The sequence below is a fragment of the Oncorhynchus kisutch genome, linkage group LG19 (assembly GCF_002021735.2).
Source record: "Oncorhynchus kisutch isolate 150728-3 linkage group LG19, Okis_V2, whole genome shotgun sequence".
NCBI classification, from domain to species: Eukaryota; Metazoa; Chordata; class Actinopteri; order Salmoniformes; family Salmonidae; genus Oncorhynchus; species Oncorhynchus kisutch.
Window position 1 is genome coordinate 32,244,432 of NC_034192.2, and position 19,039 is coordinate 32,263,470.

General features: G+C 41.0%; 3 protein-coding genes across 6 annotated transcripts in view; all 3 read right to left on the reverse strand.

The window, feature by feature from the left end:
• Window positions 1–19,039, reverse strand: part of LOC109864680 (protocadherin alpha-C2) — a 202,713-nt gene that overhangs the window by 174,950 nt on the left and 8,724 nt on the right. The window contains exon 1 of one of the 4 annotated variants that reach the window (XM_031798583.1): window positions 7,502–10,060. The exons of 2 other annotated variants lie outside the window; for them this stretch is intronic. In XM_031798583.1, the coding sequence (XP_031654443.1) occupies window positions 7,502–9,865 (2,364 nt within the window). In that variant the 5' untranslated portion in view covers window positions 9,866–10,060. Of the gene's footprint in view, window positions 1–944; window positions 3,494–7,501; window positions 10,061–19,039 lie in introns of those variants that run through there. One more of the 4 variants, XM_031798586.1, reaches the window with a different exon arrangement.
• On the reverse strand, window positions 10,657–13,133 carry LOC116355048 (protocadherin alpha-4-like). Its single transcript, XM_031798145.1, has one exon. It carries the CDS (start codon window positions 13,018–13,020, stop codon window positions 10,657–10,659), a length of 2,364 nt encoding a protein of 787 aa, XP_031654005.1. The 5' UTR covers window positions 13,021–13,133.
• Window positions 15,839–18,656, reverse strand: LOC109885990 (protocadherin alpha-3-like). Its single transcript, XM_031798146.1, has 2 exons — window positions 16,128–18,656; window positions 15,839–15,862 (listed from the first exon to the last, which is right to left on the reverse strand). The coding sequence occupies exons 1-2, from the start codon at window positions 18,492–18,494 to the stop codon at window positions 15,839–15,841; spliced, it is 2,391 nt and encodes a 796-aa protein (XP_031654006.1). The 5' UTR covers window positions 18,495–18,656.

Below are 19,039 nucleotides of genomic sequence, written 5' to 3' on the forward strand. Positions count from 1 at the left end.
CCATGCGACTCTACCTCACATTGCACTATCGTTCAAGTGTATTTATGTTTCCATTTCAATATTGAATGTTGTCTTGTCACATGACACATATCAGAGAATAGGTCACTGCAACAGATGCATAGGTAAATAAAATCAGGATAACCATGACAAACCATATCTTCAGAAGAGCAACCAAAACGTTCCTCAAGAATGCAATAAGTGTCCCACAAGGAATAAGGAAGGTAAAAAAAAATTAAAAAGAGGATAGCTACTTCACTTGCGTTTGTATGTTATTCCTTTTTGGCAAAAATACGCAAGGGTAAAAGGGTGTTGAACAGCAAAACATTTCAGCACCACTATCGTGGAAAGCGACCAGCTGGGAGTGGCAGGCTAATGCGCTGGTATATGAGCCCGCTACTTCTGGTGTGAGATCATATGACAGCCAAAAAATCTCTTACTGCCAAAAACATAATTTACAAATTCACACTACCATTTTGGTAAATTAAAACAATTACCTGAAATACTTCCAAAAGCAATGAGAATAGTTCAAATAATTTTAGAACTCAAGCATATCCCACTCGTTGAATCCACATATATTCAATGGCATTACGTTGAACCGAAGTGGAATAGAATTTGAATTAACGTCCGTGCCCAGTAGGATGTAACGGGGTCAGCGTGCTGCTAACAAATTAGTTTCCTCTACCTTTCGACTGCTCATACTGTGCTCGAACCAGTGGTCCTCTGCTTCGCAACACACGTGCCAAATCTTATTAACAACGTTCCAACGGGTTACTGTACCAATTGGATGGCTCTGTAAGGAACATTTCAAGCTAGCTGTGGAGTGAGCTTACAGACTGTGCTTAACTCTGTAACACATACTGTACACTATCAGCACAAGACCACGTGCATTGTCAACACTGGGTAGAGGAGAATTAAGAATGAAATGTTAGTTTTCAACTTCTTACCTCTCCAGAAGCTCTCCTCCTATGTTCAGGTAGCACTAGAGTATTCCCATTGCTGCCCGGGACTATGGTAGAACCTATACTCATTCTGGGTCCAACTAACATGTACCGTTTGTCTCCGGATCTGTACTGGATGCTGTGGCACAGTGTCCCGTCGTTATTCACATCTTGTAAATACTTTGAGGAATAGTCTGTGGGTTTGGAGCACTGCATTACAATCAACACGATGATACTGATGAGAAAAAGCGTTGAAACTGACCCCAAAGTAATGATCAAATTAAATGTAACGCTGTTCTCCTCCTCGTCTTTTACTGAACTTTTAACATCAGAAGCTGCAAAAGCCTCTTTGGGCTCCACAACGTTGATAATCACAGTAGCTGTTGCTGACAGTGAAACGTTCCCATTGTCTTTTACCAGTATGACCAGTTTATTCACAGCCTCGTCTGTCTCTGTGAATGACCGAAGTGTCCGTATCTGTCCTGTATAGCGGTCCAAAGCAAAGAGACTGTGGTCAGTAACTTCCTGCAGTGAAAATAATAACCAGCCGTTATATCCTATATCAGCGTCATAGGCTCTCACTTTAGTCACCAAATGGCCTGCGTTCACATTGCGTGGAATCTCCTCCACACCTTCAGCGGAACCGTTAGGGCTGACTGGATACAAGATCACTGGAGCGTTGTCGTTCTGATCCAGAATGAACACATTCACTGTGACGTTGCTGTTTTGTGACGGAGTTCCAGAGTCTGTAGCTACAACTTGGAAATTGAATGTTTTTAAAGTTTCAAAGTCAAAACTTTTTAGCGCCAATATGTTCCCATTTTCCGAATTTATGTTGAGAAAGGACGCCCATTTGTTTTCCTCGCCACCATCTCTCAATATATGATATGAAATAAGTGCGTTTTCATTCATGTCAGGATCTGACGCACTCACGGAAAATACTGAGGCGCCGGGGATGTTATTCTCAGTGACATAGAAAGCATAGGGACTCAGTGAAAACTCTGGACTGTTATCATTCACATCTGATACAACAACGCTGATAGTCTTTATAGATGACAAGGACGGTTCCCCTGCGTCTTTGGCTACTATTGTTAGATCATATTCAGACTGTTTCTCCCTATCTAGTGGTGACTTGGTGACTACAGAATACATGTTATCTTGTAAAGAGGGAATTAGTTTGAAATGTACATCTTCAAGTAGCGAGCAAAGAACTTTGCCATTGAGACCCGAGTCCAAATCATTAACACTGATCAGTGCTACAGTAGTTCCGGGTTTGGAATCCTCGGGGATTGCGTTAGAGAAAGATGTCACTTCAATCTCCGGTGCATTGTCATTAACGTCAATTACATTGATAATAATAGTTTTGTCAGTTGTCAAAGGAGCTGTCCCCTTGTCTGATGCCTGAATATCAATCTCAAAGCTGTTATTTTCCTCGAAATTAATAACACCCTTTACAATTATTTCCCCGGTAATGCAGTCTAAATCAAAACGTTTCCGTACTCTACCGCCCACGTCGTTGGCGAAAGAATACATTATTTCGCCATTTGAACCTTCGTCCAAATCAGTCGCGTTCATCTGTATGACTGTTGTGCCTAAAGGGGCATTTTCATTCAGCGTTACAGAGTATACCTCCTTAGTAAAGACAGGGGTGTTATCGTTTACGTCTAATACATCTACAGTTATTCTCATGTCTCCAGATCTAGGAGGTTTACCTCCATCAATAGCCGTGAGCAATAATCTATGGCTCCGTTTAGCCTCTCTATCTAACGCCTTCTGTAAAATCAAAGTAGGGGTTTTGCGGTCCTCACCTCGATCTTTAACTTCCAAACGGAAATTATCATTGGGGCTGAGTTTATACAGCTGAATAGAATACATGCCTCCATCTCGATCATGAGCAGCATTAAGCTGAAATCGAGCCCCAGGTACCGCAGATTCTGAAATCTCTAACCGTTTCTCTTTCTCGGGAAAGATGGGAGAATGGTCGTTAACATCTAACACCTCCACCGCGACATAATGGATCTCCAGCGGGTTTTCTATAACGGTTTTCAGGTTTATTAAACACACGCTGCTCCGTTCGCACACCTCCTCTCTGTCTATTTTTCGGTTCACATACAAGATGCCGTCATTCTGGTTTACCTGGAAAAGGGGATCAGTCGAGCCAGATACGATTCGAAATCCCCTTTCCTTCAATGTGCTTAGCTCTATACCCAGATCCTTAGCTATATTCCCAACGACAGTTCCTTCCTTAAGCTCTTCAGAGATGGAGTATCTTATCTGTGCAGAACCTCCGCTCCAAAAGAGAACCAAAGCAACCATGAACACAACCCATTGCCGTCCCTCCAGCCATGCCCCGCATCCTCTTTGTTCCATGTTTTCAAGATAAATAACAATAATCCACAGCACTTCCACTATTCCTTCATGGTGACAGTTGTCTATCCATTATATTCGGATAGGACCAAAGCTCGTTATCAAGAGTGTTTTCAGAATATATCATTGAAATCTTATTCTCCCCACGAAGCTCACGACTGTGTTCATCCAGCGACTGAATAAGATACGAAACCAACAAGGGGGCGGACTCAAAAGTATGTCTACCATGAGCGTTATTCTAGTTGTGTACTGACACCATGCGATTCTATCTCAGAGTGCACTATCGTTCAAGCTTATTCATGGTATATAGTAGTAATACAAATCGCATGAAACCTTACTGAAAAAGTTGTGTGGATTAAGAAAGTCGGAATGCAGAGTTCGACAAACCATGATGCATAGCCTGGGACACCATTTACTGGAGTGTGCAACAAGCGTCCGACCCCGACTGAAGTAAATATTGAGATATATTTATAGAAATGAAGAGCATATCTACTTGACATGCATGTAGGCGTATATGTCATCACTTTTTGGCAGACGTTCACCAGACACACATCGCGTTGAAATCAACAGCATTTCAGCACTATTGTTGTTTACGACCAGTGGTTTGGACCGATTTACAAGTTCTCTCTCTGAAAAATGTAGTTAATTTAATACGATTGTCATAAGGTTCCATGACTTTGTCCACGCAGGGCATCTGAACACACAACATACATTTGATGATTTTCATAACATTTTGGGTGTTTTATTTAACTTTTGTAAACCTGTGGTGTTCCCGGACCCCCACATGCATGTGTGTTTGAGCACGAGCACACACACACACACACACACCTCACTCCCCTTCTTGGCTTCCATGGCAACCCCCACGGGAACCTTTCCCCAATAGAATCTTTCCCCCACGGGAACCACACCTGTTGGCATTCTCACAAACAATCGCAACATTGTTTCAGTAATATATAGAACTTTTCTCGCAGCTCTGGTATATAAAGCTTTTTTGAGGCCTTGCTCACAATTCATTCTGCGGCAGCACAATGACCAAACGATATACTGTATGTGAGGCTCTTGATCATATCCTTGATCATGACACTGGTGAGGAGGAGAGAGACCTTGTTAAACTTTGACACGAAGTAGTCTGTGATAAATAGTACAATATGTTTCATCTGAGTATTTGTTATAGTCAAAATAATCCATACATTATGCTTTTTTTTTCTTCTAAAAAACGAGTTGTATGAGCTCAGGTCAAAGAGGCCTACAGGCCATAAATCGCAAAAAGAAGTTCAAACCTTGTAATGTTCACAAGAACTTAAATTGATAAAAAAAATTGAACACAACATTAGGTAATAGTATATGTATTATTATGGATTTGTAATCAGCAATAATGGGGCGGTCATTTTGGCCCGGGAACACAGAATGAATTAACATGAAACGAACACAACAGGATGGTTAAGCTGTGGCTGCAAATGAGCCGGCTAGCAACTTTCATGAGTGATGTTGTGAAATCATGTTTCATCTAATATGCTAACCCACAACCATAAACACTACTGGTCAAAACACCTACTCATTCAAGGGTTTTTATTTAGACTATTTTCTACATTGTAGAACAACAGTGAAGACATCAAAACTATTAAATAACATAAATGGAATCATGTAGTAACCAAAAAAGTGTTAAACAAATCAAAATATATTTTACATTTTAGATTCTTCAAAGTAGCCACCCTCTGCCTTGATGACAGCTTTGCACACTCTTGGCATTCTCTGAACCAGCTTCACCTGGAATGCTTTTACAACAGTCTTGAGTTCCCACATATGCTAGAACGGCCTCCATATTAGCGCCCATACAGAACTGTATTCTTAAAATGTTGGTGATGTAACAATGACCCGCTGTAAACATGCAAAACAATGCAGCGAATTTAACAGATGTTTTTTTTTAAATTAGCATTTGGGATAATGTGTATCCAAGTTTTCACTGTGTTGTAGTGTCAACAAATTGCATATCTGCTTTCAGTGGACATCTCCATAGGTTTTGAAAACTATCCGAAATAAACAGCACAGCGCGGAAGTGTCAATTATCACTTAGCAACGTTAATCGATGTTGTAAAGAGGTCAATCGAACTCGACCAAAACAATGGAATTGCCACGGATTTCACACCCTGATCGGTTTCACCTGTCTTGTGCTTGTCTCCACCCCCCACCAGGTGTCTCCCATTTGTTCCCATTATCCCCTGTCTTTTTATACCAGTGGTTTCTGTTTGTCTGGTGCCAGTTGGTCTTGCCTCGTCAAGCCTACCTGCGTGTTTTTCCGTACTCCTGTTTTTCTAGTCCCTGTTTTCTTGTCCTCCCGGTTCCGACCTTTTCTGCCTGCCCTGACCCTGAGCCCACCTGCCATACCATTCTGCCTGCCCTGCCCTTGAGCCTGCCTGCCGTCCTGTACCCATCTGACTCTGACCTAGTTTACAAACTTCTGCCTGTCCTCGACCTGCCTCTTGCCGGCCCCTTGTCTATTAATAAATAGAGACTCTAACCATCTTTCTCCTGCGTCTGCATTTGCGTCTCGTCCTGTGTCGTTATAATGGAAACGTTTGGGGAATTGCCATGCTCACCAACTTATACAAACAGTAGTTAGCATTTAGCAGTCACTTCTTTTAAACCTGAAAAGGGACAACTTATAAATGTTGTGCAGTGAAAACAGCCAAATATATCCATATCAGACTTAAGTAACCACATTGTGGGCCTGTTACAACACATCAATCATGATGGATTTGAGGAATATCTACTTTGTTAGATCAGATTTGTTGAATGTGTGCCAATCTCCTTTATGTTTTTCTCAGTACACTGCAGTCAATGGGAAAAGATGAGTGTCAAAGGGTTGATTTTTTTCTCAATATATTGCATTCAGTGGGAAAAGATGTGTCACAAGGTTGACATTTTTCTGAGTACATTTCTGTCAATTGGAAAAGATGAGTGTCCCAGGATTGATGTTTTTCTCTGTACATTTCTGTCAATTGGAAAAGATGAGTGTCCAGGGTTTATGTGTTTCTCAATTCAAAGCAGTCAATGGGAAAAGATGAGTCTCACAGGGTTGACGTTTATGTCAACACATAGCAGTCAATGGGAAAAGATAAGCCTCAACCAATTTAATCGTATGTGTAACGACTTCCGCCGAGGTCGGTCCCTCTACTTGTTCGGGCGGTGTTCGGCGGTCGACGTCACCAGTCTTCTAGCCATCATTGATCCATTTTTCATTTTCCATTGGTTTTGTCTTCATTTTCTACACACCTGGTTTTCATTATCCAATTACATGTTCATGTATTTAACCCTCTGTGTCCCCCATGTTTGTTGAGCGTGATTATTTCTATGTTAAGTTCGGTTCATGATGGCTGTTTTTTAGACGGGTGCTGTGTTCACCCGTGCGTAATATTTACCGTTGGTTATTGGTCAAGTGTATTTGTTTACCTAGTGCCTTTGTTTTATTGAGTAAAGTACGTTGCTCACTCATTTTGCTCTCCTGCGCCTGACTTCATGCACCAGCTACACTCACCTTCTGACAGTATGTCAATAAGACATAAGAAAGTGACTTAATTCAGCGTGAAGGTTATGAAGGGTTAAAAAGGTTTAATCTTCCCAAATTGTACATATTTGTGACCGGGGGACTGTCATGACCCAGCATTTGAAATTTCAAGTCAATCGATCCAAAAGCATTTTTTACCTCAATTGTACACAATGATCTTGCAGTTGAGATGTAATGAGATTAACATCAATCCTGTGAACCTCATATTTTACATTGACTGCAATGTATTGAGAAAAACATTTACATTTTTATTAAAAAACGTTCCAGGATGACGTGTTCCTGTGATATCATGTTGCCATAAAAAAATATATATGTTTATTTTACCAGGTAAGTTGACTGAGAACACATTCTCATTGGCAGCAAAGGCCTGGGGAATAGTTACAGGGGAGAGGAGGGGGGATGAATAAGCCAATTGGAAGCTGGGGATGATAAGGTGACCATTATGGTATAAGGGCCATATTGGAAGTTTAGACGCCACATCGGGGTTAGTACTCTTACGATAAGAGCCATGGGCTCTTTAGTGACCACAATGAGTCATTTGACACATATATACACTATGAAATAATAACTTCCAAGCTCAGGGAGAGCACCAGCAAACGGTTAATATTTAGAATCGGATTTAACTTCTTACCTCTCCAGAAGCTCTCCCCCTGGGTTCAGGTAGCACTAGAGTATTCCCATTGCTGCCCGGGACAATTGTAGAACCTATACTCATTCTGGGTCCAACTAACATGTACCGTTTGTCTCCGGATCTGTACTGGATGCTGTGGCACAGTGTCCCGTCGTTATTCACATCTTGTAAATACTTGGAGGAATAGTCTGTGGGTTTGGAGCACTGCATTACAATCAACACGATGATACTGATGAGAAAAAGCGTTGAAACTGACCCCAAAGTAATGATCAAATAAAATGTAACGCTGTTCTCCTCCTCGTCTTTTACTGAACTTTTAACATCAGAAGCTGCAAAAGCCTCTTTGGGCTCCACAACCTTGATAATCACAGTAGCTGTTGCTGACAGTGAAACGTTCCCATTGTCTTTTACCAGTATGACCAGTTTATGCTCAGCCTCGTCTGTCTCTGTGAATGACCGAAGTGTCCGTATCTGTCCTGTATAGCGGTCCAAAGCAAAGAGACTGTGGTCAGTAACTTCCTGCAGTGAAAATAATAACCAGCCGTTATATCCTATATCAGCGTCATAGGCTCTCACTTTAGTCACCAAATGGCCTGCGTTCACATTGCGGGGAATCTCCTCCACACCTTCAGCAGAACCGTTAGGGCTGGCTGGATACAAGATCACTGGAGCGTTGTCGTTCTGATCCAGAATGAACACGTTTATTGTGACGTTGCTGTTTTGTGACGGAGTTCCAGAGTCTGTAGCTACAACTTGGAATTGGAATGTTTTTAAAGTTTCAAAGTCAAAGCTTTTTAGCGCCAAAATGTTCCCATTTTCAGGATTTATGTTTAGAAAAGATACCAATTTGTTCATTTCGCCACCGTCTCTGATAATATGATATGAAATAAGAGCGTTTTCATTTATGTCACGATCTGAGGCAGTCACTGAAAATACTGAGCCTCCTGGGTCGTTATTCTCCGTGACATAGAAAATATAGGGACTCAGTGAAAACTCTGGACTGTTATCATTCACATCTGATACAACAACGCAGATAGTCTTTATAGATGACAAGGACGGTTCCCCTGCGTCTTTGGCTACTATTGTTAGATCATATTCAGACTGTTTCTCCCTATCTAGTGGTGACTTGGTGACTACAGAATACATGTTGTCCTGTAAAGACGGCGTTAGAGTGAACGGGACGCCCTCACTTATAGAAGACAGAACTTTGCCATTGAGACCAGAGTCCAAGTCATTAACATTGATTAGTGCTACAGTAGTTCCGGGTCTAGAATTCTCGGGGATTGCGTTAGCAAATGATGTCACCTCTATCTCAGGTGCGTTGTCATTAACGTCAACTATTTTGATTATAACACTTTTTTCAGTTGTCAATGCAGCTGTCCCCTTGTCTGATGCCTGAATATCAATTTCATATATTTTATTTTCTTCATAATCTATAACTCCTTTTACAATTATTTCACCAGTTTTCGGGTCTAAATCGAAACGTTTCCGCACCTTCCCTTGCACGTCATTGGCAAAATAATAGGTCACTTCACCATTAGAACCCTCGTCCAAATCAGTGGCATTAACCTGTATCACGGTGGTGCCTAAAGGAGCGTTTTCATTCAGCAATACTGAGTATACCTCCTTTGTAAAGACTGGGGCGTTATCGTTAACATCTGATACGTCTACAGTTATTCTAATTTCTCCAGACCTAGGAGGTTTCCCACCGTCAAGGGCTGTGAGAATTAGCTTATGGCTTTTTAAAGCCTCCCTATCCAGTGTTTTTTGTAAAACCAAAATAGGTGTTTTGCGGTCATCACCTCTATCTTTAACTTCCAAACGGAAATGATCATTCTGACTGAGTTTATATTGTTGAACTGAATATTGGCCACTGTCTGGGTCGTCTGCAGCGTGCAGCTGAAATCGCGTCCCCTGCAACGCAGATTCTGACATCTCTAACCGTTTCTCTTTCTCTGGAAAGCTGGGAGAATGGTCGTTAACGTCTACCACCTCCACCGCGACATAATGAATCTCCAGCGGGTTCTCTAGAACGGTTTTCAGATTGATTAAACACACATTGCTGCGTTCGCACACCTCCTCTCTGTCTATTTTTCGGTTCACATACAATATGCCGTCATTCTGGTTTACCTGGAAAAGGGACTCGGTCGAGCCAGACACGATTCGAAATCCCCTTTCTTTCAAGGCGCTCAGATCAATTCCCAAATCCTTAACTATATCCCCCACGACTGTTCCTTCCTTAAGCTCTTCAGAGATGGAGTATCTTATCTGAGCTGAAGTCCCGCTCCAAAAGAGAACCAAAGCAACCATGAACACAACCCATTGCCGTTCCCCCAGCCATGCCCCGCATCCTCTTTGTTCCATGTTTTCAAGATAAATAACAATAATCCACAGCACTTCCACTATTCCTTCATGGTGACAGTTGGCTATTCATTATATAAACAAACATGACAAAAGCTCATTATCCAATAGTGTTTTCAGAATATATAATTGAAATCTTATTCTCCCCACGAAGCTCATGACTGTGTTCATCCAGCGACTGAATAAGATACGAAACCAACAAGGGGGCGGACTCAAAAGTATGACGAAAGGATGTCTACCCGGAGCATTATTCTAGTTGTGTACTGACACCATGTGATTATACCTCACATTACACTATAGCTTAAATGTATTAATACTATTTTGTCACAGTAAATATCGAACAGAAAACCTTACTCAATAAGTTGTGTGGATTAAGTTCTACATACCATGATGCATAGCCTGGGACACCATTTACCGACGTATTCAACACGTGTCCCATCCCGACAGGAATAAAGATTGAGCAATATTTGTATAAATAAAGAGGATAGCTACTTGACGTGCATGTACACCACCATCACAATGTTGGCAAACATTCACCAGACAAACAGCACATTGTAATAAATAGCCTTTCACCACAGCCGCGGACAGTGACAAGTACTGCAAGCGTGTGGCTGAGAATGAGCTTGAAAGCTACTTCGATTTGCAATTTTATGAGATCATGTTTCATCCAATAGGCTAACCCTTTTACTAGACAACATCATTTTTTGACACATGTGTACACTATAAAATAATTATATAGGCAATTTCCAAGCTCAAGCAAAATATATGCAAACGGTTAGTATTTAGAAAAATATTTAACTTCTTACCTCTCCAGAAGCTCTGCTCCTATGTTCGGGTAACACAAGAGTATTTCCATTGCTGCCCGGGACTATAGTAGAACCTATACTCATTCTGGGTCCAACTAACATGTACTGTTTGTCTCCGGATCTGTACTGGATGCTGTGGCACAGTGTCCCGTCGTTATTCACATCTTGCAAATAGTTGGAGGAATAGTCTGTGGGTTTGGAGCACTGCATTGCAATCAACACGATGATGCTGATGAGAAAAAGTGTTGAAACTGACCCCAAAGTAATGATCAAATAAAATGTAACGCTGTTCTCCTCCTCGTATTTTACTAAACTTTTAACATCAGAAGCAGCAAACGCCTCTTTGGGCTCCACAACCTTGATAATCACAGTAGCTGTTGCTGACAGTGAAATGTTCCCATTGTCTTTTACAAGAATTACCAGTTTCTGATCAGCCTCGTCTGTCTCTGTGAATGACCGAAGTGTCCTTATCTGTCCTGTATAGCGGTCCAAAGCAAAGAGACTGTGGTCAGTAACTTCCTGCAGTGAAAATAATAACCATCCGTTATATCCTATATCAGCGTCATAGGCTCTCACTTTAGTCACCAAATGGCCTGCGTTCACATTGCGGGGAATCTCCTCCACACCTTCAGCGGAACCGTTAGCGCTGACTGGATACAAGATCACTGGAGCGTTGTCGTTCTGATCCAGAATGAACACGTTCACTGTGACGTTACTGCTTAGTGACGGAGTTCCAGAGTCTGTAGCTACAACTTGGAATTGGAATGTTTTGGTAGCTTCAAAGTCAAAGCTTTTTAGCGCGTAAATGTTACCATCAGAATTAATATTTAGGTAGGATACAATAGGAGTGTCACCGTCGCCTTTCCAAATGTGACAAGACACACGAGCGTTGTCATCCTGATCGCTGTCTGATGTACTCAATGAAAACAACGACTCGCCTGGAGCATTGTTTTCTGGTACATAGAAGGTATATGGACTCTGGGAAAAGACCGGACTGTTGTCGTTGACGTCTGAGATCTGGACCGTGACAGTTTTGTGGGAAGACAATGATGGGTGTCCTTTATCCGTAGCAGTTATAGTCACTGTATACCTAGGCTCCGACTCTCTGTCCAATCCACTTTTAGTAATCAAAGAATACATATTTTTCTTAAAAGACGGTTTTAATTCGAAAGGGATGTTGTCCGAGAGTGTACATATAACCAAGCCGTTTTCACCAGAGTCCATGTCAGACACACTGATTAGAGCTACAGCTGTACCGGGTCGTGCGTCCTCTGGGACTTGACCTGACAGAGACGTAACGTCCATCTCAGGTGCGTTGTCATTTATATCTTTCACGTTGATAACGACACTGCAGTGACCTGTCAATGTGACTTGGCCCTTGTCAGATGCCTGCACGTCAATTTCGTAAACACTCTGCTCTTCAAAGTCTACTAACCCCTTGATTGTAATTTCCCCTGTAACCGCATCTATCTCGAATAAATCAAACGCTTTGTTTTTAAGACTGTTATCAAATGTGTATATAACCTGTCCGTTTGCGCCATCATCTAGATCCGTGGCGTGCAGCCTCAAAACAGAGGTACCTAAGGGAGCATTTTCATCTAATGTTACCGTATACACCTGTCGTTCAAAGACTGGTGCATTGTCATTAACGTCAATAACAGTTATTGTAATATTAACTGTGCCAGATCTCACTGGCTTACCTCCATCAAACGCAGTCAAAACTAACATAATTTCAAGCTTCTGCTCTCGGTCTAGCGGCTTTTTCAAAATCAAGAAAGGGATTTTATCCTCTCCACGAGTTTTAACATCAAAGTCGAAGTGATCGTTAGGACTGAGAGTGTACTTACGGAGACTATTCACTCCAACATCCTTGTCACGCGCAGCGTCCAGAGGAAAGCGCGTTCCCTGCGATACAAGATTCTCTGCTATTTCCAAGAGCTTTACCTTTTCTGGGAAATTAGGAGAATGATCATTTATGTCTGTAATTTCTACCTCAACATAATGTATTTCCATTGGATTTTCTGCTATGGTTTTTAGGTTTATCAAGCACACAATGCTTTTCTCACACAGCTCCTCCCTGTCGATGGTTCTGTCCACATACAACACGCCATTGTCTTGGTTTATCTGCAAAAAACCTTCCTTAGAGCCCGATACAATCCGAAACCTTCGTTCCGTCAGTTTATCCACACTGAACCCCAAATCCTTTGCTACGTCTCCCACATAAGTACCTTCTTTCGACTCCTCCGCGATAGAATAGCGTATTTGACAATAAGCTCCACCGCAAAAGCACAACGAAAATACAAACAACAGCATCGCCCGGAGAGGTGCCGCTCTTCTCTGTCCGTCTACCATTTTGACAAGTCCTGCTATTCTGGAACCATTATAGTCCGCTTTATCCAGAAAAAAATCAAGATGACAAGGTTATCCACAAAACATATCCAAGCAACCTTTCATGTGGTGGGTATTCTCCCTTCCAGAAAGCCAGTGCCCGTTTCACTAGACTCATATGATTTTCAATGTGCCAACACGACAAAGAGAGGGAGGGATTTAAACAAAGTACGTGTTTCTAACACTGAAGAGCAGCGACACCATGCGCGCAACATCACCACGCGCAAGTACTCAAACTAAAACATAAACATGTGACATGTCAAACAGCACTTTGAGCTGTATGGTGTTTCAGCACCACTGTTATGGACAGCGATCACTTACAAAATCAGTGATGAGCCGCTGATTTCAATGAGATACACTATGAGAGGAGTTGGGTTGTTAATGCACTAAGGTAAAGTTGGTTTAATATTCACACATTCGGTAGTTCAACAGACATTCAACAGACATTCATCAGACATTCGTGAAAAGCCATTTAAAAATGTAAAATCAATAACTAATTCACTGTTTGACACAGAAACATCAAACCAGATATGATTTATTCTATAAATGTCTAGCATACTTTTACAATCGTTTTTTTAGGAAAAATTCCAGTTTGGATTTCATATAAATAAATAACATATATAAGATGCCGTTTAAAGCTGTATAAATCAAAACGGTTTCGCTGATTATGACAGAAACATCAAACTAGGTATGATTTATTCTATAAATGTCTAGAAGACTTGTGCAACCTTTGTATTGAGCAGAAATCCCAGTTTTGACTTGATAGAAACGCATAAAATCTCAAATATTGCATTTAAAGATGAAGAAATCAAGAACTAATTCAGTGATTGTCACAGAAAAAAGTACAAATATGCATTTATTTGCAATAACTTCAATAACTTCATTTGAAGTGCAATTTGTTCTATGAAGTTAGACCATGTTTATAATCTTAAAGTGTATGCCAAATCAATGTTTGCATTTTTAGTGCAACAGTTCCACATTTTAAAGTAGTTGCATGGCACAAAAGTTTTTTTTTAAATTTATTTAACTAGGCAAGTCAGTTAAGAACAAATTCTTATTTTCAATGAAGGCCTAGGAACAGTGGGTTAACTGCCTGTTCAGAACGACAGATTTGTGCATTGTGAGCTTGGGGATTTGAACTTGCAACCTTTCGGTTACTAGTCCAACGCTCTAACACCTAGGCTAGCCTGCCGCCACAAAAGTCATTTATTTATACCTCTCTTATTTAACAGCAAAGAGGCCCCTTCCAATCATTTTCTATTTTGGCTTTGTTCAAGTCCTTCTTTGCCATCCCCAGACAAGCTGATTGGTACCATCTCTGGCCCACAGAGCATTCTATCTGCAGTATTACAAATATAAAACAGGGTTATGTTTATATACATGTAAATTACAGTTCTGGAATACCCAAATTCTGTTACATGCTTTTGCAATTAGAAACATTATCAAATTGAATTGGATTTTTGTTCAATTGCTAAATTGACTTTAAATGATATGCATTTGACCACAACCCTGATAGAAGCACACATAACTGCTGATAATCATCCGAAGTCTTACTCAAAACAAAGGTTGTAAAAGTATGCTAGACATTTATATAATACATCATACCTAGTTTAATGTCTCTGTGACAAACAGTGAATTAGTTATTGATTTATACCGCTTTTTAATGGCACATTTTAGATTTTATGTATCTCTGTCAAATCAAAACGGAATAATTGATTAAAAACAAAGGATGTAAATGCTAGACATTTATGTTTCTGTGACAATCAATTAATTAGTTATTGATTTTTACCGTTTGAAATGGCTTTTGGCGAATGTCTGTTGAATGTCTGTTGAATAACTGTTGAATTTCCGAATGTGTGAATATAAAACCAACTTTACCTCGGTTGTTAATGCCACCTGTGAGAGGAGTAGGGTTGTTAGTGCCACAACCATACTCCGCCCGAAACAACATATTAGACCTTCTCAAATAAAATGCAGTTCAGACGGAATTTACAAACCGAACAGGACAATAAACTATGCAAGTGCTATGCAGTTACAAAACGTATAGTTCTTACCTCTCCAGAAGCTCTGCTAATGCGTTCGCGCAGCACTAGAGGGTTCCCATTGCTGCCCGGGACAGTAGTATAATCTTTAATCCAACAAATCCGCCTCTATTATCCGCCTCTATTATCCGCCTCTATTATCCGCCTCTATTATCCGCCTCTATTATCAACGACTCTTACACATTACATTCCAAAATATGATCACTGCTCATTATTCAAAAAAAAAAAAAACATTTTAGTTGCATTCATTGTGTTCTAAATCTCTCCTCACAGCTCGCGACCTTTTCGCTAGATGCGAAATTACAAACCAACCAAGCCGAGGAATCAAAGGTGTGACGTGGAGATTTCTTTCAAGAGTATAATTCTAGTTAAAGCACTGACACCGTGCAATTCTACCACACATTGTATGGTGGTGCACAGTACATTGGCTATTCCAGCACCCGTAACAGTTTAGGCACAAACATACAGAAACAAACAATCATTCATTGAAATTGTGTGTAGGGGTTTGTGTAGGCTAATAGAGGCTCGTAGTATCTATCAACAACTGATAGAGAATTACAAAAATGTAAAATAAAGCACATTGCATAGATTCAATGTTATATTTTCTTTTGAAGAGCCGCAATGCAACAGCGTTTCTGCACCACGCAAATGGACAGCGACACATCACGAGTGCATTACTCTGCATTGCAGAAACACACAACTCTAAGGCGATGCAACTTTGAGATCACGCTTTAATTGATTTAGGATGCCCCACACATCATATTCTGTAACAAATTGGTGGTATTAAAAGGACACTTAGAGAACGACAAAAAACGAATGCAATACAATTCCCTTCAAACTGTCGTGGATAACAGAACGAAAACGAATACACCTGAACAAACCCCTAAATAGCAAAGCAAGTTCCAAAATACCCACGTTCATATGCTTGTATTGAGACAATGAAGGTATGCACTGTACAGTACAGGCTACATAGTTTATGAGGACCATACACGATGTGTAACTTGAATAATAACTTGGTAATCTCCTCACCTCTCCAGAAGCTCTCATCATGTGTTCGGGAAGAACTAGAGTGTTTCCATTGCTTCCCGGGACAATAGTAGAACCTATACTCATTCTGGGTCCAACTAACATGTACCGTTTGTCTCCGGATCTGTACTGGATGCTGTGGCACAGTGTCCCGTCGTAATTCACATCTTGTAAATACTTGGATGAATAGTCTGTGGGTTTGGAGCACTGCATTACAATCAACACGATGATACTGATGAGAAAAAGTGCTGAAACTGACCCCAAAGTAATGATCAAATAAAATGTAACGCTGTTCTCCTCCTCGTCTTTTACTGAACTTTTAACATCAGAAGCTGCAAAAGCCTCTTTGGGCTCCACAACGTTGATAATAACAGTAGCTGTTGCTGACAGTGAAACGTTCCCATTGTCTTTTACCAGTATGACCAGTTTATGCTCAGCCTCGTCTGTCTCGGTGAATGACCGAAGTGTCCTTATCTGTCCTGTATAGCGGTCCAAAGCAAAGAGACTGTGGTCAGTAACTTCCTGCAGCGAAAATAATAACCAGCCGTTATATCCTATATCAGCGTCATAGGCTCTCACTTTAGTCACCAAATGGCCTGCGTTCACATTGCGGGGAATCTCCTCCAGACCTTCAGCGGAACTGTTACCGCTGACTGGATACAAGATCACTGGAACGTTGTCGTTCTGATCCAGAATGAACACGTTTATTGTGACGTTGCTGCTTTGTGACGGAGTTCCAGAGTCTGTAGCTACAACTTGAAAATGGAATGTTTTTAAAGTTTCAAAGTCAAAGCTTTTTAGCGCCAATATGTTCCCATTTTCAGAATTAATATTAAGAAAATATGCCCATTTGTTCTCATCGTCGATGCCTCTTGGAATATGATATGAAATCAGTGCGTTTTCATTTATGTCGCGATCTGAGGCACTCACTGAAAATACTGAGCTTCCTGGGTTGTTATTCTCAAGGACATAGAAAGTATAGGGGCTCAGTGAAAACTCTGGACTGTTATCATTCACATCTGATACAACAACGCTGAAAGTCGTTACAGATGACAAGAAAGGCTGGCCCGAGTCTTTAGCTAAAATTATAACGTCATAATGAGCCTGTTTCTCCCTATCCAGCTGTGACTTGGTGACGACGGAATACATGTTATCCTGTAAAGACGGCATTAGTTTAAACGGGACGTCCTCGTCATTTATAGAGCAGATCACTTTCCCATTGAGACCAGAGTCCATATCATTAACACTGATTAATGCGACAGTAGTTCCGGGTCTACAATCCTCGGGAATGGCGCTGGAAAAGGACGTCACCTCTATCTCGGGTTCATTGTCGTTAACATCAACTATCTTTATGATCACACTTTTATCTGTTGTTAGTGGAGCAACTCCTTGATCGGACGCTTGTATGTCGATCTCATAGCTATCTTGTATCTCAAAATCGATTTGCCCTCGAACCGTTATTTGACCCGTTTTGGCATCTAAATCAAAAAGCTTCTGTATGTTGCTGTTCACGTCATTACCGAATAAGTATATTACATGTCCGTTGACACCGTCATCTAAATCAGTGGCGTTCACCTGAATAACCGTTGTGCCTAAGGGAGAGTTTTCATTTAACATGACAGAGTACACATCTTTAGTGAATAGAGGTGGGTTGTCATTAACATCCAATACATCTACAGTTATTTCAATAGTTCCAGATCTCGGGGGATTTCCACCATCAATGGCAGTGAGGAGTAATTGATGGCTTCTTACGGCTTCTCTATCTAGTTGCTTTTGTAAAATCAAAAACGGCATCTTACCATCTTTACCTCGGTCTCTGACCTCAACACGGAAATGTTCACTGTGACTGAATTTATATTGTTGAACAGAGAATTGGCCACCATCCCAGTCGCGCGCAGCTGGGAGCTGAAATCGCGCTCCCGGTAATGCAGATTCTGAAATCTCTAAACGTTTTTCTTTCTCCGGAAAGCTGGGAGAATGGTCGTTAACGTCTACCACCTCTACAGCAACATAATGGATCTCCAGCGGGTTTTCTAGAACGGTTTTCAGGTTTATTAAACACACGCTGCTCCGTTCGCACACCTCCTCTCTGTCTATTTTTCGATTCACATACAATATGCCGTCATTCTGGTTTACCTGGAAAAGGGGCTCGGTGGAGCCAGAAACGATTCGAAATCCCCTTTCCGTTAAGGTGCTTAGCTCTATACCCAGATCCTTAGCTATATTCCCCACGACAGTTCCTTCCTTAACCTCTTCAGAAATGGAGTATTTTATTTGAGCTGAAGCCCCGCTCCAAAAGAAAATCAAAGCAACTAATAAGACGACCCACTGCCGTCCCTCCAGCCATGCCCCGCATCCTCTTTGTTCCATGTTTTCAGGATCAATAACAATAATCCACAGCACTTCCACTATTCCTTCATTGGTGACAGTTGTCTATCCAATACATAAACAAATATGTCCAAAGCTCATTGTCCAATAGTGTTTTCAGAATGTAAACTTGAGATTGTATTCTTCTCATTAAGATCACGACTGTGCTCCTCCAGCAACTGAATAAGATACGAAACCAGCAAGGGGGCGGACTCAAAAGTATGACGAGAGGATGTCTACCCGGAGCCTTATTCTAGTTGTGTACTGACACCATGTGATTATACCTCACATTACACTATAGTTTAAAATTATTAATAGTATTTTGTCACAGAAAATATGGAACAGAAAATCTTACTCAAGAAGTTGTGTGGATTAAGAAAGTAAGGATACAGTTACCTGGGATCTGCGTACCATGATGCATAGCCAGGGACACCATTTACTGACGTATTCAACAAGTGTCCCACCCAGACAGAAATAAAGATTGAGAAATATTTGTTTAAATAAAGAGGATAGCTACTTGAGGTGCATGTATACCACAATCACATGTT